Source organism: Esox lucius, chromosome 24 (assembly GCF_011004845.1).
Source record: "Esox lucius isolate fEsoLuc1 chromosome 24, fEsoLuc1.pri, whole genome shotgun sequence".
In the NCBI taxonomy this organism is placed as follows: domain Eukaryota; kingdom Metazoa; phylum Chordata; class Actinopteri; order Esociformes; family Esocidae; genus Esox; species Esox lucius.
In genome coordinates, this window is record NC_047592.1 from 1,702,061 (window position 1) to 1,727,893 (window position 25,833).

At 49.7% G+C, this 25,833-nt stretch overlaps 1 protein-coding gene across 2 annotated transcripts; it reads right to left on the reverse strand.

Annotated features, from left to right (window-relative positions):
* Positions 1-25,726, reverse strand: nfxl1 (nuclear transcription factor, X-box binding-like 1). 2 transcript variants are annotated; one of them, XM_029117778.2, is made up of 23 exons: positions 25,638-25,726; positions 24,360-24,615; positions 23,681-23,872; positions 22,393-22,502; positions 20,799-20,929; positions 19,722-19,900; positions 19,342-19,503; positions 19,160-19,260; positions 18,840-18,954; positions 17,755-17,879; positions 17,411-17,533; positions 17,121-17,211; positions 14,868-14,988; positions 14,458-14,617; positions 13,642-13,730; positions 11,648-11,669; positions 8,999-9,124; positions 6,541-6,707; positions 5,956-6,025; positions 3,249-3,353; positions 2,807-2,893; positions 2,215-2,268; positions 1-1,452 (listed from the first exon to the last, which is right to left on the reverse strand). In XM_029117778.2, exons 2-23 carry the CDS (start codon positions 24,604-24,606, stop codon positions 1,276-1,278), a joined length of 2,754 nt encoding a protein of 917 aa, XP_028973611.1. In that variant the 5' UTR covers positions 24,607-24,615; positions 25,638-25,726; the 3' UTR covers positions 1-1,275. The 2 variants fall into 2 exon arrangements, with proteins under 2 accessions (XP_028973611.1, XP_028973610.1); XM_029117777.2 differs by having other exon boundaries at positions 25,597-25,694.
* Positions 25,727-25,833: the final 107 nt, after the last annotated feature.

Below are 25,833 nucleotides of genomic sequence, written 5' to 3' on the forward strand. Positions count from 1 at the left end.
TTAAGTATTTCTAAATTCATATTTTATTACAGAACCAAAAACTAAACATCCTATCATTCATCATCAGCATCATTTAGACAAACAGGAAGACAACATGCAGGAGGACGACTTTCCAAGTGGCGCCCTAAACCCCACACAGCACACTACTTTACGTCAGGCCCTATAATTCATCCAGTAAACTACTGTAATGCCTCATGTACTCTGAGGGCACTATGGAAGTAATTAGGCTGCCATTTGGAGTGTGCCCTCTCCTGTCATCACATGATCTCATCATCCAGCCATCATCCTGTCATCACATGATCTCATCATCCAGCCATCATCCATCAAATAAACCTTCAGAGGGATTCATCTGTTCTAGAAAAGACATCTGATCCAGGATCAGATGGACCTTCGAGAATAGATATCCGATCCAGGATCAGATGGACCTTCTAGAATAGAGACCTGATCCAGGATCAGTTGGACCTCCTAGAATAGAGATCCGATCCAGAATCAGATGGACCTTCTAGAATAGAGATCCGATCAAGGATCAGATGGACCTTCTAGAATAGAAATCCAATCGAGGATCAAATGGACCTTCTAGAATAGAGATCCGATCCAGGATCAGATGGACCTTCTAGAATAGAGACCTGATCCAGGATCAGATGGACCTTCTAGAATAGAGACCTGATCCAGGATCAGTTGGAACTCTATTACAGCATCTGATTACATGGATAAACACAGAGGACCTGATCTTACATCAGCATGATTCTATCCACCTAATTGGTCTTTTGACCAATCAGGTCAGATCTTTTCACACAATCAAACAGATCAGATCAACAGATCAATTGGTGACCGACCCTCAGAATGTGAATGCAGCCTTTCACACGCGACACCTCAGGGGCCCAGACTCACAGAAGAGACTGAACAAACAATAACGTTAATAATTACAGTAATGATAACAGCAGTATTAACTATACCAGAAATAATGGTGATTACAGGACATAAGATAAAAGTATTTCACGTAAATATTCTCATTCAGAGGGAGATGAAACAATCATTGATGAGTCTCCTCTTCTGTTATTGTAGACCGCTACAAAAGGCTGAGAACAGGGGTGGTGTCTGTGTGTGAGACAGTGTGTGTGTGTGTGTGTGTGTGTGTGTGTGTGTGTGTGTACTTGACAGAAGGTGTGTCCTCATCCCAGTTGAATGAAGAAGAAGTGTGTGTGTGTGTGTGTGTCAGAGTGGTGTGTGTGTGTCTGAGTGGTGTGTGTGTGTTAGAGAGGTGTGTGTGTGACTTCATCCCAGGTGGATGAGGTAGAAGGCAGCAGCAGCCAGTAAAACTCCACACAGAGGAGCCATGACCACCAACTTGTACCTCCTCCACCCACTTTCCTCCTCCTCTTCCTCCTCTCCTCGCCTCCCACGCTTCTTACGCCTGCCCTTCTGACGCTTCTCAAAGGCCTCCAGCTCCGCCTGACACAGAGAGAAGACTTAACTGTCCCGGTGGTTATGACAGGATAACGGGAGGAACCAGGGGCTCATAGAGGGACCAGGGGCTCACAGAGGGACCAGAGGCTCACAGAGGGACCAGGGGCTCACAGAGGGACCAGAGGCTCACAGAGGGACCAGGGGCTCACAGAGGGACCAGGGGCTCACAGAGGGACCAGGGGCTCACAGGGGGGATCACAGGAGGGGTCACGAGAGGGGGGGGGGTTCACTGGGGGACCAGGGGTTCATAGAGGGACCAGGGGCTCACAGAGGGACCAGGGGCTCACAGAGGGACCAGGGGTTCATAGAGGGACCAGGGGCTCACAGGGGGGATCACAGGAGGGGTCACGAGAGGGGGGGGGGGTTCACTGGGGGACCAGGGGTTCATAGAGGAACCAGGGGCTCACAGAGGGACCAGGGGCTCACAGAGGGACCAGGGGCTCACAGAGGGACCAGGGGCTCATAGAGGGACCAGGGGCTCACAGAGGGACCAGGGGCTCATAGAGGGACCAGGGGCTCACAGGTGGGGATCACAGGAGGGGTCACGAGAGGGGGAGGGGGGGGGGTTCACTGGGGGACCAGGGGCTCACAGAGGGACCAGGGGCTCACAGAGGGACCAGGGGCTCACGGGGGGGGGGGGGGGGGGGGGTCACGGGAGGGGTCACGAGAGGGGGGGGGGGGGGGGGGGGGGGGGTTCACTGGGGGACCAGGGGTTCATAGAGAGAATCCAGCAGTGTTCCAACTCACCTGCTGTTTTCTGGCTTCCTCTTCTTGAGCCAGTCTCTCCTCAGCTTCCTTCACCTACAATGGTTATATGACAGAAGCATGAGTAAACACACACACACACACACACACACACACACACACATCAGGCATAGAAAGACAGACAAGCAGAGACAGACAGACAGGCAGAGACAGACAGACAGGCAGAGACAGACAGGCAGGCAGAGACAGACAGGCAGAGACAGACAGGCAGAAACAGAAATGCAGACACAGACATGCAGAGACAGACATGCAGAGACAGACATGCAGAGACAGACATGCAGAGACAGACATGCAGAGACAGACATGCAGGCAGCAGGATGCCTCTATTTCTTCAGGAAGATTGGATGATCCCTCTCCACAGCACTTGATACTATTGTCCATTAACCATGTCTAGATGACTACAAGACATGCTGGGTGAGACAAGTGTGTGTGAGGGTCTGGTACTGCACATTCCATAATATGGCTGTAGAGCGTCATTAGTTTTAGGAAGTCATTTAGAGTGCTGTATTAGAGCCTGGCAGCCCCCAGATATTGGTGTTACAGATAAGCTGTAATACCAGGGTAAAAGGGTTACCTCGTAGGCCTTCCTCTTCAGGGTGATACAGGCCTCGTCACACTCCACCTGGGTCTGGTCCTCACGGGCCTTACAACACAGCAACTCCTACACACACACACACACACGTTTACATTAAAGTAGACCCCCACCTCGATGGTTGTTTTACAAATTGACACTCAAGATACTGTGTTCTCCACACAGACAGGCTGTCGTGACCTCTGACACTGAGCAGTGACCTGTGACACTGAGCAGCCCAAATGAGAGAATCAGGGTCCAGCTGGCTAGCCTCTCCCACCAGGGTCGGCTGCCACGCCCACTAACCACTAATATCACCACACAGACGGACACTATGGAAGGTACCTTGGGAAGTGATGCACTCTGGGAAGGCAGACGGACGCTATGAAAGGTACCTGGGGAAGTGATGCACTGTGGGAAGGCAGACGGACTCTAGGGAAGGTACCTTTTTGATCCTCTTGCAGGGACACTTGAGTTTGACCTTGTGGGAGCATTTGTCCTCACAGCTTCCTGGATGACAAAGGTCCTTACAGCGATGTCCACAGCTTAGCTAAGAAGAGAGAAACACACACCCTCACACAACCATCTCCTACTCAACTACAGACAGAGGAAGAGAGAGAAACACCCCCCCTCACACAACCATCCCCCTCTCAACTACAGACAGAGGTGGAGAAGAATGTGGCGGAGGGGGGATTTAGAATCAAGCCAGATCTCAGAGTCTTCATCACGTTGCCAGAAAGCATGAATGGACCATAAACAGCTTATTCTCTGTCTGATTAGATTACCTGCAGAAGGATCACTACAACATAACACCGTTCCAGCAGGAAATTAGATCACCTGTGGTGACTGTAATTCAGACATTCTGACGTACCTACCAGTAAAGAATGAGAACAATCTGTGCTCCCAGAAATGTCCAATTTAAGGGACCTGATTCTGAGGTTGCCAGTGAAACATCCAGACACACATTGATTGTGTCCTTGTGGGGACTGACCTTAACCCCAAACACTAACCACTACCCTACTGGACCCTAAACCTAACCCCTACCCTACTGGACCCTAAACCTAACCCCTACCCTACTGGACCCTAAACCTAACCCCTACCCTACTGGACCCTAAACCTAACCCCTACCCTACTGGACGCTAAACCTAACCCCTACCCTACTGGACGCTAAACCTAACCCCTACCCTACTGGACGCTAAACCTAACCCCTACACTACTGGACCCTAAACCTAACCCCTACCCTACTGGACCCTAAACCTAACCCCTACCCTACTGGACCCTAAACCTAACCACTACCCTACTGGACCCTAAACCTAACCACTACCCTACTGGACCCTAAACCTAACCACTACCCTACTGGACCCTAAACCTAACCCCTACCCTACTGGACCCTAAACCTAACCACTACCCTACTGGACCCTAAACCTAACCCCTAGGTCCAAACGGAGTTCCAGCTCACTGAGACCGGTGAAACCACAAGGTCAAATCTTCCTTGTTTAACTATCCTCATGGGGAACTTTTGGTCCCACCAAGACAGTGGAACTGTACGCACTCACACACACACGCACGCACTCACACACTCCTGATGTCTGAACGGTTCACTGAGAGTCCATTACAGCTCTGGACCACAGGAGAGAAAAGGCACAGAAAAGCAAGTAAATTGTTCCCAGGTGTGAGTGTGTCCATGTGTGTAGCTGTGTGTGTGTGTCCGTCTGTGTCCGTGTGTGTGTGAGTCCGAGTGTGTCCGTGTCTGTGTGTGAGTCCGAGTGTGTGCGTGTGTATGTAACCTTAAGACAGAAACACTGGCGCCACAGATCTGCATCGATTACCCTTCACAGAAAAACATCTCAGAGAGGGCGAGAGAGAGGGACAGATGGAGAGAGGGAGACAAAGGGGGAGAAAGAGAGGGGGGTGTGGGGGTGAGTAGAGGATGGAGTGATATGAGGGAGAGTAGAGGAGGGACTAAAGCAAACATTTTGCTCCCCACACTCCTCCCCCTCCCCCCCCCCACACTCCTCCCCCTCCCTCCCTCCCGCCACACTCCTCCCCCTCCCTCCCTCCCGCCACACTCCACCCCCTCCCTCCCTCCCGCCACACTCCGACCCCCCCCTCCCTCCCTCCCTCCCGCCACACTCCTCCCCCTCCCTCCCTCACTCCCGCCACACTCCTCCCCCTCCCTCCCTCCCTCCCTCCCGCCACACTCCTCCCCCTCCCTCCCTCCCGCCACACTCCTCCCCCTCCCTCCCTCCCGCCACACTCCACCCCCTGCGACTGAAGCAACACAGCTCTTGTCACCTGCTCACTGGCTCCAGGACAGAACCCCTCGCACGGATAAGATAGATCAACACGCGTGTTCACTCTTCCAGGACACGCTATCAGTGTTTTTCACAGCCATACATCTGAGTGTGAGGGCAGGCAGACAGACAGGGAATGTACCAGCCAATATTATTATATTATTATATTATAATACAGATGCCGTGTGAGACCGTGTGACAGATGCCGTGTGAGACCGTATGACAGATACCGTGTGAGACCGTGTGACAGATACCGTGTGAGACCGTGTGACAGATGCCGTGTGAGACCGTGTGACAGATGCCGTGTGAGACCGTGTGACAGATGCCGTGTGAGACCGTGTGACAGATGCCGTGTGAGACCGTGTGACAGATGCCGTGTGAGACCGTATGACAGATGCCGTGTGAGACCGTATGACAGATGCCGTGTGAGACCGTATGACAGATGTCGTGTGAGACCGTATGACAGATGTCGTGTGAGACCGTATGACAGATGCCGTGTGAGACCGTATGACAGATGCCGTGTGAGACCGTATGACAGATGCCGTGTGAGACCGTATGACAGATGCCGTGTGAGACCGTATGACAGATGCCGTGTGAGACCGTATGACAGATGCCGTGTGAGACCGTATGACAGATGCCGTGTGAGACCGTATGACAGATGCCGTGTGAGACCGTATGACAGATGCCGTGTGAGACCGTATGACAGACGCCGTGTGAGACCGTATGACAGACGTCGTGTGAGACCGCATGACAGACGTCGTGTGAGACCGTATGACAGATGTCGTGTGAGACCGTATGACAGATGCCAAAGCCATTTAAATCCAAATCTGATAAAGAGAAGAGCTCAGGAAACGGTACCTGTTTAGGACACTGGTTCCTACAGGATCCAAGATCACTCTTCACCGCGTCAGGGGCACTGCTGAACTTCCTGTCAACATACAATGATAGTGAAGATCAATAACAGATGACTTCCTGTTTACATAAATTGAAAGTGAAGGTCAATAACAGATGACTTCCTGTTTACATACATTGAAAGTCAATAACAGATGACTTCCTGTTTACATACATTGATAGTGAAAGTCAATAACAGATGACTTCCTGTTTACATCATTGATCGTGAAAGTCAATAACAGATGACTTCCTGTTTACATACATTGATCGTGAAAGTCAATAACAGATGACTTCCTGTTTACATACATTGATCGTGAAAGTCAATAACAGATGACTTCCTGTTTACATACATTGAAAGTGAAGGTCAATAACAGATGACTTCCTGTTTACATACATTGATAGTGAAAGTCAATAACAGATGACTTCCTGTTTACATACATTGACAAGGGTCACTGAACTGTTGTTTAGCCACTGATTCTGCTATAAATACTGTATAAGAGGTATACAGTGTGTGTCTGGCAGTGACCGTGTGTGTGTGTGTGTGTGACATACAGGCATTCGATGTAGAGGAGGGAGATCTTGCAGTGACATCGTTGCCGGATCATCTGTTGGCATGGGGGGCACGGCCCCGGGTGGCATGGCAACGGGCAGAGGTGGGGGCAGGCCGGGGGGCGAGGTTTAACACAGCCCTCCTCACACAGCTCACACTCGGATCCCACCTAGACAGACAGACAGAAAAGACAGACAGACAAGACAGACAGAAAAGACAGACAGAAAAGACAGACAAAAGACAGACAGAAAAGACAAGACAGACAGAAAAGGCAGAAAAGACAGACAGAAAAGGCAGAAAAGACAGACAAGACAGACAGAAAAGACAGACAAGACAGACAAGACAGACAGACAAGACAGACAGACAAGACAGACAGAAAAGACAGACAGACAAGACAGACAGAAAAGACAGACAGAAAAGACAAGACAGAAAAGACAAGACAGAAAAGACAAGACAGACAGAAAAGGCAAGACAGACAGAAAAGGCAAGACAGACAGAAAAGGCAGACAGAAAAGGCAAGACAGACAGAAAAGGCAGACAAGACAGACAGACAGACAGAAAAGACAGACAGAAAAGACAGACAGAAAAGACAGACAAGACAGACAGGACAGAGGGAGAGTTAAATAGGTGTCATATGTAAATAAGGTTTATCCGATTTATCAAATAATCGTACTTCTCTCCCCACACTGGGATCTGAGAAGGTTTCATGAATGAGGGCCAATGATACTGTCTGACAGACATAAGGCTTTCTGTGGAAAGTTCCAGAAAGAGTTGGAGACAAAGCGTGTGTGTCGGTTGTTCCAATTGTGATATTCCTGTTCATGATGATGTCACAGGGAGTAGAATTTCCTCATCAGGATCAGAAACACCCCCACATGTTCTCCTTGCCCTCACCTCCTCTCCCTTCACATACCATGTTTGACTACAGACCGTGTTGACTACAGACCGTGTTGACTACAGACCGTGTTGACTACAGACCGTGTTGACTACAGACCGTGCTGACTACAGACCGTGCTGACTAAAGGACTAGAGACCATGAGGAGTTCAGACCATGTGAACTGACAGAATGTGTGTGAATGTTTTTTTTGGTGAGAGAGATAAAGCTATCACCTACTTTATGAGTGTTTCTAAATGTGGAGAACGAGAGAGAGTGTGACGGACAGACAGAGAACAAGAGAGAGAGAGGGAGAGAGAGTATAGATGAAAAAGGGTATAGAGGGACAGGGGTACAGTGGGACAAGGGTATAGAGGGACAGGGGTACAGTGGGACAGGGGTAAAGAGGGACATGGGTACAGTTTGATAGGGGTACAGTTTGATAGGGGTATAGAGGAACAAGGGTACAGTGAGAGATGAGTACATTGTGATAAGGGTATAGAGGGACAGGGGTATAGAGGGACAGGGGTACAGAGGGACAGGGGTATAGAGGGAAAGGGTATAGAGGGACAAGGGTACAGTTTGATAGGGGTACAGTGAGACGGGTACAGTGAGAGACGAGTACATTGTGATAAGGGTATAGAAGGACAGGGGTACAGAGGGACAGGGTTATAGAGGAACGGGTACAGTGGGACAGGGGTATAGAGGAACAGGGGTACAGTGGGACAGGGGTATAGAGGAACAGGGGTACAGTGGGACAGGGGTATAGAGGAACAGGGGTACAGTGGGACAGGGGTACAGTGGGACAGGGGTATAGAGGAACAGGGGTACAGTGGGACAGGGGTACAGTGGGACAGGGGTACAGTGGGACAGGGGTACAGAGGAACAGGGGTACAGTGGGACAGGGGTACAGAGGAACAGGGGTACAGAGGAACAGGGGTACAGAGGAACAGGGGTACAGTGGGACAGGGGTACAGTGGGACAGGGGTATAGAGGAACAGGGGTACAGAGGAACAGGGGTACAGTGGGACAGGGGTATAGAGGAACAGGGGTACAGAGGAACAGGGGTACAGAGGGACCAGGGTACAGTGGAACAGGGGTACAGTGGGACAGGGGTACAGTGGGACAGGGGTACAGAGGAACAGGGGTACAGAGGAACAGGGGTACAGTGGGACAGGGGTATAGAGGAACAGGGGTACAGTGGGACAGGGGTATAGAGGAACAGGGGTACAGAGGAACAGGGGTATAGAGGAACAGGGGTACAGAGGAACAGGGGTATAGAGGAACAGGGGTATAGAGGAACAGGGGTACAGAGGGACAGGGGTACAGTGGGACAGGGGTATAGAGGAACAGGGGTACAGTGGGACAGGGGTATAGAGGAACAGGGGTACAGAGGAACAGGGGTACAGTGGGACAGGGGTATAGAGGAACAGGGGTACAGAGGAACAGGGGTACAGAGGAACAGGGGTATAGAGGAACAGGGGTACAGTGGGACAGGGGTACAGTGGGACAGGGGTACAGTGGGACAGGGGTACAGTGGGACAGGGGTACATTGTGATAAGGGTACAGAGGGACAGGGTTCATACCTGTAGTTTGGCTGTTGTGACACGGTGACATTCCTTACTGCAGCTATGGTTACCACAGGTCAGAGGTCGACCACACACACGCTGACAGGAGAAGGGACCTCTCTGGTGGCACGGGACTGGACTCACCTAACACACACACACACACACACAGTAGTTAATACACACATTATAAATACACACAACACTGCTATACTGATTCTAATACACAAGTCTGTCGGTCCGTCTGTCTGACTGTATTTTACAACAGTCATTCTGTGTGTGTGTGTGTGTGTGTGTCAGTGTGTCTGTCTTTATCACAGTCATTAAATTACACAAGTCATTCTGTCTGTCTGTCCTCCAATGAAGGTGAGCATGAGTTTGCTTTTTGTGGGTGTGTGTCCCTACTAAAGAGACAGTGTGTGTGTCCCTTGTAAAGCAGTGTGTATGTGTGTAACTAATAAATGACTGTGTGGGTGTGTGGCAGTCTGTACTAAATGAGAGTGTGTGTGGGTGTGCTCCTCCTAAATCACCGTGTCCTTACTAAAGGAGTGTGTGTCTGTTCCTACTAAAGGAGAGAGTGTGTTCTTGCTAAATCACTGTCTGTTATGTAAGGAATACTAAGGCAGTCTAAATGGAATCAAGACTATTAGAAAACAGAACAGATAACAACCTTGAGATACAGACAGACTGAGAGATGGAGAAAGAGGAGGACAGGGGAAAGAGAGATGGACAGAGAGAGAGAGCAAGAGGGCAGAGAGGACAGAAAGAAAGAACAGAGGTTCAGATCACTAGGAAGGGAGAAAGGGAGATGAGAAAGACCAGAGAAGGAAAGGTGAAAAGAAGAGGTGGAGAAGAAGGGATGACATTACATTTTAGAACAAAAGAAAGAGTGGAGGGAGTTATTTTGGTTCAACCTGACCTTTATGTTATTACTGGATGAAGGGAGGTAGAAAGACAGAAGGAAGAAGAGGCTGGAGTTAGACAGGCAGGATAGAGAGAGTTAGACAGGCAGGATAGAGAGAGTTAGACAGGAAGGAGAGAGAGAGTTAGACAGGAAGGAGAGAGAGAGTTAGACAGGGAGGAGAGAGAGAGTTAGACAGGGAGGAGAGAGAGAGTTAGACAGGGAGGAGAGAGAGAGTTAGACAGGTAGGAGAGAGAGAGTTAAAAAGAGAAATGTTTTGGAAACCCCAAGATTAGAAAACACTGTGGGTTTAATGAAAAACTAGTGGAACTATATCACCACATTTATCCATGCCTCAATCTGCTGCACAATATGTAGATCCGACCAAATTCAGAGAAGGGATGAAAGAGAGGCAGGGATGTGGTAAGGGGGAAGGGATGAAAGAGAGGCAGGGATGTGGTAAGGATGAAAGCGTGAAAGAGAGACAGGGATGTGGTAAGGATGAAAGCGTGAAAGAGAGGCAGGGATGTGGTAAGGATGAAAGAGGGAAAGAGAGGCAGGGATGTGGTAAGGATGAAAGAGGGAAAGAGAGGCAGGGATGTGGTAAGGGGGAAGGGATGAAAGAGAGGCAGGGATGTGGTAAGGATGAAGGGATGAAAGAGAGGCAGGGATGTGGTAAGGATGAAGGGATGAGAGAGGCAGGGATGTGGTAAGGATGAAGGGATGAAAGAGAGGCAGGGATGTGGTAAGGGGGAAGGGATGAAAGAGAGGCAGGGATGTGGTAAGGATGAAGGGATGAAAGAGAGGCAGGGATGTGGTAAGGATGAAGGGATGAAAGAGAGGCAGGGATGTGGTAAGGATGAAAGAGGGAAAGAGAGGCAGGGATGTGGTAAGGATGAAAGAGGGAAAGAGAGGCAGGGATGTGGTATGGATGAAAGCGTGAAAGAGAGGCAGGGATGTGGTAAGGGGGAAGGGATGAAAGAGAGGCAGGGATGTGGTAAGGATGAAAGGGGGAAAGAGAGGCAGGGATGTGGTAAGGATGAAAGGGGGAAAGAGAGGCAGGGATGTGGTAAGGATGAAGGGATGAAAGAGAGGCAGGGATGTGGTAAGGATGAAGGGATGAAAGAGAAGCAGGGATGTGGTAAGGATGAAAGGGGGAAAGAGAGGCAGGGATGTGGTAAGGATGAAAGGGGGAAAGAGAGGCAGGGATGTGGTAAGGATGAAGGGATGAAAGAGAGGCAGGGATGTGGTAAGGATGAAGGGATGAAAGAGAAGCAGGGATGTGGTAAGGATGAAAGGGGGAAAGAGAGGCAGGGATGTGGTAAGGATGAAAGGGGGAAAGAGAGGCAGGGATGTGGTAAGGATGAAGGGATGAAAGAGAGGCCGGGATGTGGTAAGGATGAAGGGATGAAAGAGAGGCAGGGATGTGGTAAGGATGAAGGGATGAAAGAGAAGCAGGGATGTGGTAAGGATGAAAGGGGGAAAGAGAGGCAGGGATGTGGTAAGGATGAAAGGGGGAAAGAGAGGCAGGGATGTGGTAAGGATGAAAGGGGGAAAGAGAGGCAGGGATGTGGTAAGGATGAAGGGATGAAAGAGAGGCAGGGATGTGGTAAGGATGAAGGGATGAAAGAGAGGCAGGGATGTGGTAAGGATGAAGGGATGAGAGAGGCAGGGATGTGGTAAGGATGAAGGGATGAAAGAGAGGCAGGGATATGGTAAGGATGAAAGAGGGATGTATAAATCTGGAGTTGATATAAAAGCATAGTTACCTCATGTTCTCCAAGACAAGCCCTGCAGAGAGAAAAGACCTGTTAGTTTACACACACACACACACACAAACACACGCACACACACATGCACACACGCAAGCACACGCACACACGCACGCACGCACTCACGCACACACTCACGCACGCACATGCACACACAACATCAGCATGACCACTTGCTCACAAACAAACAGATCAGTGTGTGTGTGTGAAAAAACAGTTCATTGTGTGTGTGTGTGTTGGTGTGTGTGTGAACAAACAGATCAGTGTGTGACTGATGAAAGGCTGGATGTGCAAGCTCCAACATACACAACCTTTTCATTACATATTACCGGTGTTTGCTATTGCACATCAACCAGACCCGTGTGTGTGTGTGTGTGTGTGTGTGTGTGTTCTGATGTAGTTCAGATAACTTGGCTCTACAGAGGAGGTCTGGACACCATATGGCGAAAAACAAAGACCCCTGTTAGTCTGTCAATGTGTAAGAGTGTGTGTGTGTAGGAGTGTGTGTGTGTGTAGGAGTGTGTGTGTGTGTAGGAGTGTGTGCTAAAATTACAAAAACTGGGAGAAGTAAGGACATATTTTTTTTATATGTTAAGATTTAGAATTAGGCATCAGGGTTGGGGTCAAGTTAGATTTCTGGGATTAAAATGTTTTGAATGGGACTACCCTGAATTGCTGATGCTCACTGAGAATTCAAGATTGTGTGTGTGTGTGTATTAGTGAGTATGTTAGTGTGTATGTTAGTTAGTGTGCACTAATGATGCAATGGTACGTGATGGTAATGATGCCCACGGTTCGGTACGTATCGCGGTTAGTGGTAACGTTATGGTTCGGTTCGGTATGTATTGCGGTTCGTGGTAACGTTACGGATCGGTACGTATCGTAGTTGGTGGTAACGTTATGGTTCGGTACGTATCGTAGTTGGTGGTAACGTTATGGTTCGGTTCGGTATGTATCGCGGTTCGTGGTAACGATGCGGTTCGGTACGTATTGTAGTTTGTGGTAACGGTAACGGCACAGTTCGGTACGTATTGTAGTTTGTGGCAACGATGTGGTTCAACTGATTGTAGATGAATCAAGCCAGGACAACTGAATGTAGATCAAGCCAGGACCACTGAATGTAGATGAATCAATCCAGGACAACTGAATGTAGATGAATCAAGCCAGGACCACTGAATGTAGATGAATCAAGCCAGGACAACTGAATGTAGATGAATCAAGCCAGGACAACTGAATGTAGATGAATCAAGCCAGGACAACTGAATGTAGATGAATCAAGCCAGGACAACTGAATGAAGATGAATCAAGCCAGGACCACTGAATGTAGATGAATCAAGCCAGGACCACTGAATGTAGATGAATCAAGCCAGGACCACTGAATGTAGATGAATCAAGCCAGGACAACTGAATGTAGATGAATCAAGCCAGGACAACTGAATGTAGATGCACTAGTTCTGCTTACAATGATCACAATGTAAACAAAAGCAAATTGTGTGTTAGAGGACGGTTTTTTAACCCTCTAGCAGCAACGTAATAATTATGAAAAACGTAAAGATATTTTACACTATTTTTATTAGTTATTGGGCTGCTCTTCTCCCCTTATGACAAAACGCGCTCTGTGTGGTCGGTAAAACGTCAGGTTGACGGGACACTGTTGGCAATGCAACGAGACGCGTATTGTGTCGTTTATACTTTCCTGTTCACAAGCTACGCGTCTGGTTCTGTGGATCTGAATCTGCAACGTGTGTGTGGTCTGCAGCACAATAAGTGTGTTGTGTGGGTGTGGGTGTGTATGTATGGGTGTGTGTGTATGTATGTGTGTGGGTATGCATGTGTATGTATGTGTGTGTGTGTATGTATGTGTGTGGGTATGTATGTGTATGTATGTGTGTGTGTGTATGTATGTGTGTGGGTATGTATGTGTGTGTGTGGGTATTTTTGTGTGGGTGTGTGTATGTATGTGTGGGTGTGTATGTGTGGGTGGTACATACGTTGGTATAGGCACCATACAGGGGGGGCAGGGAAGAGCTTTACAGACAAACGCTGGTTCTGATGGCTGCTCCCATGGGCCAGCTAACACCTGCAGAGACGCACACACACACACACACACACACACACACACACACACACACACACACACACAGACACATACACGAAGTGTAGTAACTCTTGTTAAAACCTGTGACTCAGCAATTCTGAAAAGGCCCCTCAGTAGCTCACTAATGAATTTAAATTACAGAATTACTGTAAATAACTACTGCAATGAATCATTAACTTTTATAAAACACATCACTAAGCTACACTACAAACAATACTTTAAAGGGCACTAGTTTAGACCAGAACAGGGCATGTTTTCAATATTTTGGTGGAGCTCCGAGGGGACCCCAGGGCGAGGGGTTCCCAGGGCGAGGGGACCCCAGGGCGAGGGGTTCCCAGGGCGAGGGGTTCCCAGGGCGAGGGGTTCCCAGGGCAAGGGGTTCCCAGGGCGAGGGGACCCCAGGGCGAGGGGACCCCAGGGCGAGGGGACCCCAGGGCGAGGGGTTCCCAGGGCGAGGGGTTCCCAGGGCGAGGGGTTCCCAGGGCGAGGGGTTCCCAGGGCGAGGGGTTCCCAGGGCGAGGGCACGCCATGTGTAGAATATCCTTGTGTTTCAGTGACAGGGAGGCTGATAGTTCTTCAGCTCACCATCTGAGGTAACAGAAAAGCCTCTACTAGGGACCCCAAACATTATCCCCGAAACCAAACCCCGAAAACCCAACTTTACCCCAAACCTAATCCAGACACCCACACAGACGTCCCAGACAGTCACCTTGTCGCTGGTCTTGACCATGACCTGGTCGTGGCAGGGCTGTGGGCAAGTGTGTGGGCACCGCGGCAGAGCCAGCAGACATGGCTGGCGACAGGGGGGGCAGGGCCCAGGGTGGCAGCGATGTGACTCCCTGCTGGGGTGGTGGCAGGAGGGGGGAGACCTGGGGGAGACAGAAAGGCGTGGTTGACATGTTCATAATGGCGGAGACACTAAGGTGTGGTGTATATAAATACATGTCTTTGAGTGTATAAGTGTGTCAGGTGTATATGAATACATGTCTGTGAGTGTATAAGTGTGTCAGGTGTATATGAATACATGTCTGTGAGTGTATAAGTGTGTCAGGTGTATATGAATACATGTCTTTGAGTTTATAAGTGCGTTAGGTGTATATGTAGAAGTGTGTGGATAACCTGCACAGTTCTTTACAGCGCGGTGGCTTGGTGCTCCTCTCCCGACCACAGGGAACCGTCAGAGAGGTTTTGCCACACACACACTTCACCTGCACTGTCTCTGGACACGGGTAGCAGCTACCTAAACACACACATACACACACAGTTCACCTGCTCTGTCTGTGAGTTTGAGTAGGCCTGTGTGAAGGTCAGAGACCATTTCACCATGCTGAGTCTGCGTTATACCAGTAGTGTGTGTGAGAGGACATTATAAAGCTGAATCTTGACCTCTGAACAATACTTCAGTCAAATAACCTTTGTAACGCCCGTCTGTTTCCTCTTCCACAGCTTCATCAGTCTATTATGATCATGGAGGTTTCAGCCAATCACCATAAAGCGACTGATAACCCATCCTGCCTGTGTCGCACCCAAACCTTTCCCCCAGACAGCACGACACCCTCTCTTCCCCTGCATCCACAGCCTCCAAGCTGAAGGGAAGCCAATAGGAAAGGCGACACGGAGGGGGAACACATTATAAATGTCCTGTCCAGGTTTCTGGAATCGGCCACTCAGGTCACAACACAGGAAATCAGTTTTACAAGAGACACACACACACACACACACACACACACACACGTCTGTACAGCCAGTCTCCGCTCAACATGAACATTCCTGAACTAATCGTTTTAAAAGGCTGTTTCATTTTGCAGTGCCAAGGTTCTCATTACCGCTGTGCACAACCACAACTAGTCCATTCAAACAGAGAACGGTTCTGTAGCTCTAGGACAGAAAGAAAGGTTCTGCAGCTCTAAGACAGAAAGAAAGGTTCTGCAGCTCTAAGACAGAAAGAACGTTTCTGTAGCTCTAAGACAGAAAGAACGTTTCTGTAGCTCTAAGAGAGAAAGAACGGTTCTGTAGCTCCTAAGACAGAAAGAACGGTTCTGTAGCTCTAAGACAGAAAGAACGGTTCTGTAGCTCTAGGACAGAAAGAACGGTTCTGTAGCTCTAGGACAAAAAGAACGGTTAGGTAGCTCTAGGACAGAAAGAACAGTTCGGTACCTCTAGGACAGAAAGAAAGGTTAGGTACCTCTAGGACAGAAAGAATGGTTATGTAGCTCTAGGACAGAAAGAAAGTTTCGGTAGCTCTAGGACAGAAAGAACGGTTCGGTAGCTCTAGGACAGAAAGAACGGTTCGGTAGCTCTAGGACAGAAAGAACGGTTCGGTAGCTCTAGGACAGAAAGAACGGTTAGGTAGCTCTAGGGCAGAAAGAACGGTTCTGTAGCTCTAGGACAGAAAGAACGGTTAGGTAGCTCTAGGACAGAAAGAACAGTTCGGTACCTCTAGGACAGAAAGAAAGGTTAGGTACCTCTAGGACAGAAAGAATGGTTATGTAGCTCTAGGACAGAAAGAAAGGTTCGGTAGCTCTAGGCAGAAAGAACGGTTATGTAGCTCTAGGACAGAAAGAAAGGTTCGGTAGCTCTAGGACAGAAAGAACGGTTATGTAGCTCTAGGACAGAAAGAACGGTTCGGTAGCTCTAGGACAGAAAGAACGGTTATGTAGCTCTAGGACAGAAAGAACGGTTCGGTAGCTCTAGGACAGAAAGAACGGTTATGAAGCTCTAGGACAGAAAGAACGGTTCGGTAGCTCTAGGACAGAAAGAACGGTTCGGTAGCTCTAGGACAGAAAGAACGGTTCTGTAGCTCTAGGACAGAAAGTACAGTTCTGTAGCTCTAGGACAGAAAGAACGGTTCTGTAGCTCTAGGACAGAAAGAACGGTTCTGTAGCTCTAGGACAGAAAGAACGGTTCGGTAGCTCTAGGACAGAAAGAACGGTTATGTAGCTCTAGGACAGATAGGTTTTTAAATTTATTTTATTCCCCCAAACCCCGTCAATTATCGGCCAATGCAAAACCTGCTGCAAACAAACACACTCACACACATGTATCGGACTTGAGAGTTAGTTGGCCCAGAGATCTAAAGCAAAGTCATTCATTACCTTCTAACAAACAACTGCCCTTCTTGTGTAAGTTAGTCACAAAATAGACTGTGATAACACAACACACCATCATGCACAACTACAACTAGTCCATCCATGTTCTACAATTTGACGACACTAGCTGCTAACAAAATGATGCAAGCACGCACACACACAGACACACACACAAACACAGTAGTGCTCTCAAGCTGTAGAACATTCCATTGTTTGACCTTTGACCCCGTTGTGTTGTGTCCCACTCCACTAATCACAGCGTGACTTCCTTGGTGTGTGTTACCTTGGTGACAGACGGAGGGACACTTGTGGTTCCGGCAGCCCAGCGTCCGACCACAACTCTGATCACATGGTGGGCAGTTACCAGGGCAACACTGTCAACACAGAACACACTGCATCAGGCGAGGGTCAGAAACTCAGGGGGGGAGGGTCAGAACTCATGGTGGGGCCAGAACTCATGGTGGGGCCAGAACTCATGGTGGGGCCAGAACTCATGGTGGGGCCAGAACTCATGGTGGGGCCAGAACTCATGGTGGGGCCAGAACTCATGGTGGGGCCAGAGGTTGGAATCACCTTTCTCCGGCACTGATGGCGTGAACATCCTCTGGTGTTGGGGCATTTGGAGTCACAGAGGTACTCCTTATGACACGGCATAACACGTGTGTACCTCCCACAGCGACACTGTTTCTCCACCTCCTGGAGATGGGAGACGGAGAGACGGACGGGGAGACAGACAAGGGAGACAGACGGTAAGGTGGGTTATTGAAACTCTATATGGTCATAACTGCCACACCCATTCTAGTAGTTACAGTCCAAATATGTCTCTTGGTAGGGTAACAATGTGTGTGGGGTTGCATGTGTGTGTGGGGGTTGCGTGGGTGTGTGTGTGGTTGCGTGGGTGCGGTTGTGTTGTCTACCTGACGGCAGGTCTCACATGGTCCTCGGTGACACCTCATGGAGCAGGTGTGTAAGCCACACTCCATCAGCTTGTCACAGGTGTCACCACAAGTGGGGACGTCCTCTGTACAGGGGAGGGAACATTCTGGAACAGACAACACACAGTCACAGACCAGGCAACACACAGTCACAGACCAGACTACACACAGTCACAGACCAGGCAACACACAGTCACAGACCAGACTACACACAGTCACAGACCAGACTACACACAGTCACAGACCAGGCAACACACAGTCACAGACCAGACTACACACAGTCACAGACCAGACTACACACAGTCACAGACCAGGCAACACACAGTCACAGACCAGACTACACACAGTCACAGACCAGACTACACACAGTCACAGACCAGACTACACACAGTCACAGACCAGACTACACACAGTCACAGACCAGGCTACAGTGTCATGAAAGACAACATAAGTCACATACAGAATATTCAAAAATGTTGTGTCACAGAAAGCAAGGGGGACAGTCAGGGGGGACAGTAAAAGGGGACAGTCAGGGGGGACAGTAAAAGGGGACAGTCAGGGGGGACAGTAAAAGGGGATGGTCAGGGGGGACAGTAAAAGGGGACGGTCAGGGGGGATAGTCGGGGGGGACAGTCATGGGGGGACAGTAAAAGGGGACAGTCAGGGGGGACAGTAAAAGGGGACAGTCAGGGGGGACAGTAAAAGGGGACAGTCAGGGGGGACAGTAAAAGGGGACAGTCAGGGGGGACAGTAAAAGGGGATGGTCAGGGGGGGCAGTAAAAGGGGACAGTAAAAGGGGACGGTCAGGGGGGACAGTAAAAGGGGACGGTCAGGGGGGATAGTCAGGGGGGGACAGTCAGGGGGGGACAGTCAAAGGGGACAGTCAGGGGGGACAGTCAGGGGGGACAGTAAAAGGGGGGAAAATCAGGAGACAGTCAGGAGCAATCAATGACTGGTCAAATCAGAAAGGAACCTCAGGCAGATCTCATCCACGGGAGGCTCTGGGACTCAGGGGGTGTGTGTGTGTGTGTGTCTCAGGGTGTGTGTTGGGGTGCACGTATATTTACTTGACTTTCCACAGGGACAGGCTCTGTTGCCAGATCGGGGACAAACCCCACACACCCCTGAGTGACAGACCCTCTCACAGGTGTGATTCCCACAGGACAGAGGACGCCCACACACCTAGAGGGAGAGGGGAAGAGAGGGGGAGAGAGGGGAAGAGAGTCACCTTTAATCTAGAATGTCACGAGGCGTGTGTACGAGGCGTGTGTCCGAGGCGTATGTCCGAGGCGTGTGTACGAGGCGTGTGTCCGAGGCGTGTGTCCGAGGCGTGTGTCCGAGGCGTGTGTCCGAGGCGTGTGTACGAGGCGTGTGTACGAGGCGCTACCTGTGGGCAGTGCCACACTGGGCTGGCACATTGTCTCTCTGCTTCCTCTCGTCCACAAACACACTTTTGGACACTGACCCTGGGACACGGGTCACACACACCTGAGACAGAGACACATGGCAACGGAGGTTGGTCAAACTGGTAAGATGTGTTTTTTATGTGTGTGCGCGTGTGTGTGTTACCTGAGTGACAGCTGCTGGTACAGGTGTGTTGTCCGCAGGGCAGGGTCTTGCCACACCTCTTCTGACAGGACCAGGGCTTGTTGCTACAGCGACGGGGGAGGGGCGAGGCCTTGCCACACATGCAGCTGACTGACACCATCTTGGGGCACGGAGGGCAGGGGCCTGTAACACAAACACACACATGGGTCAACACACACACACGCACACACACACGGGGCTGCAACACACACACACACGGGCCTGCAACACACACACACACACACGGGCCGACACACACACACACACACACACGGGCCGACACACACACACACACGGGCCGACACACACTATCGCCTTTACACAGATGGTCTGTGTGTGTGTGTGCGCACGCGTGTGGTTACCTGGATGACAGAGGAGAAGACAATGGTGTCCGCAGGCTGGACTGAAGGCCTTGTCACACACCAGACCGCAGGAGTGAGGAACCAACCAGGGGTCAAGAGGAGGGTCCTGGACCTTCCCACAGTAACACAGGTACCTGCTGGGCGTCTGGGTCGGGCTGTACTCATAACGACACTTAGGACTGAACACAAACACACAGCACAGTTAGTCAGGTGTCTGTACCCCAGGAAGGTGGTCAGGGGTCGGTACCCCAGGAAGGTGGTCAGGTGTCTGTACCCCAGGAAGGTGGTCAGGGGTCGGTACCCCAGGAAGGTGGTCAGGTGTCTGTACCCCAGGAAGGTGGTCAGGGGTCGGTACCCCAGGAAGGTGGTCAGGGGTCGGTACCCCAGGAAGGTGGTCAGGGGTCGGTACCCCAGGAAGGTGGTCAGGGGTCGGTACCCCAGGAAGGTGGTCAGGGGTCGGTACCCCAGGAAGGTGGTCAGGGGTCTGTACCCCAGGAAGGTGGTCAGGGGTCAGTACCCCAGGAAGGTGGTCAGGGGTCTGTACCCCAGGAAGGTGGTCAGGGGTCTGTACCCCAGGAAGGTGGTCAGGGGTCAGTACCCCAGGAAGGTGGTCAGGGGTCAGTACCCCAGGAAGGTGGTCAGGTGTCTGTACCCCAGGAAGGTGGTCAGGGGTCTGTACCCCAGGAAGGTGGTCAGGGGTCTGTACCCCAGGAAGGTGGTCAGGTGTCTGTACCCCAGGAAGGTGGTCAGGGGTCTGTACCCCAGGAAGGTGGTCAGGTGTCTGTACCCCAGGTAGGTGGTCAGGTGTCTGTACCCCATGTAGGTGGTCAGGTGTCTGTACCCCAGGAAGGTGGTCAGGGGTCTGTACCCCAGGAAGGTGGTCAGGGGTCTGTACCCCAGGAAGGTGGTCAGGGGTCTGTACCCCAGGTAGGTGGTCAGGTGTCTGTACCCCATGTAGGTGGTCAGGTGTCTGTACCCCATGTAGGTGGTCAGGTGTCTGTACCCCAGGAAGGTGGTCAGGTCTGTGCCTTCCGGGAACTGACGGAGCCCCGTGGGGGTCAGAGGTCAGAGACTCACCAGGGCCACGGATGATCTTTCTTTCCAAAGTCTTCGTCAGTGACAGAAGAGATGAGGAAGACGCTGTCCTTGGCCCACTTCTGGATACAGGGAATATGGAAGAGACTGAAACATCCGGAACAACTCCAGACCTGAAGGGGAGGACCGGGGGGGGCATTAACAGAAATATGAACCGTATAATCCACGGTGTGTGTGTGTCTGGGTGTGTATTTGTGTGTGTGTGTCATGAATCACTGCCTGGATTCTGAGTGTATGATCATAAGTCCCCACAAAGACAGTAAAGTCACTAAGTCACTAAGAAAACTGCTATTTAGTTCAGGGTTAAACTTCCAGTAGGGGTTACTTAAGTGTATTCATTAAGGGTTACTTAAGTGTATTCATTAAGGGTTACTTAAGTGTATTCATTAAGGGTTACTTAAGTGTATTCATTAAGGGTTACTTAAGTGTATTCATTAAGGGTTACTTAAGTATATTCATTAAGGGTTACTTAAGTGTATTCATTAGGGGTTAGGTTTAGGATCAGGCTAGAGACAGGGTTACGTTAGGTTTAGGATCAGGCTAGAGACAGGGTTACATTAGGTTTAGGATCAGGTTTAGAGACAGGGTTACGTTAGGTTTAGGATCAGGCTAGAGACAGGGTTACGTTAGGTTTAGGATCAGGCTAGAGACAGGGTTACATTAGGTTTAGGATCAGGCTAGAGACAGGGTTACATTAGGTTTAGGATCAGGCTAGAGACAGGGTTACGTTAGGTTTAGGATCAGGCTAGAGACAGGGTTACGTTAGGTTTAGGATCAGGCTAGAGACAGGGTTACGTTAGGTTTAGGATCAGGCTAGAGACAGGTTTACGTTAGGTTTAGGATTAGGCTAGAGACAGGGTTACGTTAGGTTTAGGATCAGGCTAGAGACAGGGTTACGTTAGGTTTAGGATCAGGTTTAGAGACAGGGTTACGTTAGGTTTAGGATCAGGCTAGAGACAGGGTTACGTTAGGTTTAGGATCAGGTTACAGACAGGGTCACGATAGGTTTAGGATCAGGTTTAGAGACAGGGTTACGTTAGGTTTAGGATCAGGCTAGAGACAGGGTTACGTTAGGTTTAGGATCAGGTTACAGACAGGGTCACGATAGGTTTAGGATCAGGTTTAGAGACAGGGTTACGTTAGGTTTAGGATCAGGTTTAGAGACAGGGTTACGTTAGGTTTAGGATCAGGTTACAGACAGGGTCATGATAGGTTTAGGATCAAGTTTAGAGACAGGGTTATGTTAGGTTTAGGATCAGGTTTAGAGACAGGGTTACGTTAGGTTTAGGATCAGGTTTAGAGACAGGGTTACGTTAGGTTTAGGATCAGGTTTAGAGACAGGGTTACGTTAGGTTTAGGATCAGGTTTAGAGACAGGGTTACGTTAGGTTTACTGGTCTCAGGTGTGTAGACTCACTGCCTGGTTTCCCTTGACAGAGGGTTGAGGTTAGGTAAAGGTTTGTTGACTTACTGCCTGGTTTCTCCAGACCCAGGCGATGCAGATGAGACAGGTGATAGACTTACCGCCTGGTTTCTCTTGACTGAGGCGATGCAGATGAGACAGGTGATAGACTTACCGCCTGGTTTCTCTTGACTGAGGCGATGCAGATGAGACAGGTGATAGCGCCCGACTGGAAGGCATCACTCAGGTATTGACGAGTCCTCTCCAGCTCTGTGATGTCACCGCCTGGTGGTGGTGGGGGGGGGGTGTAGAGAGGGAGACTGTTGTGGGCAAGAGCATCTGAAAGACCCTCCGTCAGACAGTGGTCAACACACACCAATCATGACGCGGCAGTAACCACACCCACCAATCAGAGGCCCAATTACGTCAAACACAGACAGTAAAGAGCACTAGACTGGAGCCTCTGTCCCTGAGATCACACAGCCACTCAGAGTCCTGCTTATTAACATCAACATCCTGTGAAACCTGGTCTCTGAATACTGAATACTGGTCTCTCTCACACACACACACACACACACACACACACACACAAACTAATGAATCCAGAGGGGTATACTACGAAGGGAGTTCAACCTACTCAGATTTAACTAGAGGTTATCAAGGAAAGTCAGGGTTGACAAACTAGTTGATTCTGTGTTAACTTACTGGAGTTTGTGCGGGTTCAACCTAAAGGGGCGTGTTCTGCAACGCAAACTGAGTTGTTGCCCAATGGCTCGTGTTCTGTATTCTTCACCCGGAAGAATGCATGTTTATAATGTCAGGATATGAGGAGTTTAAAGCAAGGTTGACGGCTAAATCTAACTCCCTGGCAGCGAACAAAGACAAGGAGGCTTGTTGGCAGCACATTGCCGACAGAGTAAAAATGTAAGAGCAGCGTTCTTGTCATATGTTCTCTTTTGTCTTATAGAGTCTCAGCCCATTTGTAGTATGACTGATCGCATAAAAAGCATATTTGATCTTTAGAATGCTTGAATGGCGAGGGAACAACTGCAGGGAATACAGTATTCTGATCAGATGTTCAGCATCACTGATGGAATACATTAAATGTCCGCTGGCAAAATATCGCAGAAGCAAAGCACACGTGTCTGTTACACAGTGAGGGCATTACTCTGGTAGTGGCATTAGATATGTCTGGCCCTAGAAGCAGCAAAGATACAGAATTCCCTCAGATGAGGATCGATATCTTTATTAGAGACCATAATCGGGTGAAACTGAAGGAGTTCCACGCTCTCTAAACATCTTCGCCCTATGGAGCAGGCGTCTCACTATTGGGTCTTACAAACAAACTAACTCACTCCTGACGTTACCTTAATAAGCAGGTTACCTGGCTTTGTAGTACACCCCTCCAGTCTCACACACACAAACAAACAGACCAGAACTCTGACAACACAGGGTCCCCTCACCTGTCTGGTCTGTGTAGGTGACGAGGGCGGAGGCCAGAATCTGTCCGCGTTTCCCCTCTTTCCCCAGAACCTCCACACCATCCTCATCCTCTTCGTCATCTGAGGAGGAGCTGTACTGGCTCTGAGCCAATCGTTGAGCAGCAGCCTGGTTTGACTTCCTGATCTCCTCAAACTTGGATTGGCTGGACGCAGCTGTCAACCAGTCAGTACAGGTACTCAATCAATCAACACAGGTAATCAGTCAATAGAGATAACTAATGGATTTACTTGATCTGTCAGTCAGCACACAGTCAAACAGCCAGACAGATACATATTATACCCGTCTCACCTCCTACCCGTCTCACCTCCTACCCCTCACCTTCCCTCCTACCCCCCACCTCACTCCCCTCACCTCCCCCCCTCACCTACGTCCCCTCACACCTCATTCTCCTCTACCTCCCCTCTCACCTCCTACCCCTACACCTCTCCCTCCCCTCTCATCTCATCTCAACTCCTACCCCTCACACTTCCCCTCCTACCTCACCTCCTACCTCTCCTCCCACCCATTTCCCTTATTCCCTCCCACCCACCATCCTCTCCACCTCCCTCTTCCAGTCCATCCCCCTTTCTCTCCCCCATCCTCCCCCCTTCCTGTCCATCCCCCTTTCTCTCCCCCATCCTCCCCTCTTGCCAATCTTACTGTTTTTTGGTGGATCCACCATGTTCTTTCCTCTGTTGACAGGTTTTGTTGAAGCGGTAATGTTCTTCCCTGCTCCTCTTCCTCCTCCTCTTCCTCTCCCGTCTCCAGCCCACACCCCTCCAGGAGGGGTCGGGGTTGCTGCTGCTGGAGCCAACACCTTCTCTCTCTCTTTCTGGGGTCGCGACACTTGACCCTGAGACTGACCCCGGCCACGACCCCGACCCTGTTGACGCCAGGCCGGATCCATGGCAACGACCTGTGACAACGCATGACAGACACACTACTATGAACGGACATAACCAGTATATGAAAATCTATGTCAGCTAAGACACCAATATCTTCATAAAACCAATACTGTTCCAGAGTAAACAATGCGCCAGAAACCCTCCACAGACAGATCAACACATGGGAGTGTTATGGTGCCTGGAACCCAAGCTAACAATGTATATTCATTGATTCTGCCTTTTCCCATATTTGTTCCTATTCTAGACCAGATGACAGGGTTTCATTGCAGACACCAGGACCGTGTGTTCCACGGAGAATGAACTTCATGCATAACTTCAGCAGGCTCCACCTCCCACCCATGATGGCCCCAATAACGTGTCTCTCTCTGCTTACGGACACTAGACGTCCCGACGCACTCGGGATACATAGAAAACTGTTCCATTTGAAACGTACATCTTACTGCGGCAGAAAGAGGGGAAGGCCTACTAACACCCAGCAACTTGGACACAGCATTTATAACTAACCACTCTTCAAACCATGCTTAACCAGTTTTGTAACATCCGCCAGATCAGTCATACATAGTATCAAGGAGGCAGATATCATAGCGCTATTAGTTAACTAGTTTAGCTTTTTAGGATCATGCCCAGAACAATCCACAGAGTGAGGCTGTGCTTCTTTTCTTATACTATAGGTTACTGTAGCTAGCTGTGTTCACTTTAGCATGGCAAACTGAAGTTAGCAGGTTAGCTAACAGACAACTAGCTGAGTAATTCTAGTAGTACTGGTATTTCCATAACTAGTAGTACATAACTACAGCCCGAGATTGAAGTCCCCGTTATATGTGGTGCTACTATCAAGAGTGATAGTAGACAACTAGCTACGTTTCTAACGCAGTGTATTCAAGACAGCAATATCGTAACATATACTTCAGCCCCATGCATTAGAAAACCGTGATTTTTTAAATTCTAAATACTGGTTTCTATTATATTTTCATTGATTTATGCAGACATACCAGACGATTCACCCGAAACCACTCGGCTTGTTCACACTCACCAAGAGCGCTCAGTGCGCAAACTCCAAGAATTGTGCCGCTCAGTGGGAATTGTAGTAATCAAGGGATGGTTTTGTACCACTAGGCAATGGTGAGACCGTGTCTAAGAAACTACAAGTTCCAAATTACATGAACGTAAAAGGGGCTGTGCAACGTGTCAAACCAACGTTATCGCGAAGTTAGTTTAAAAATGTCAGA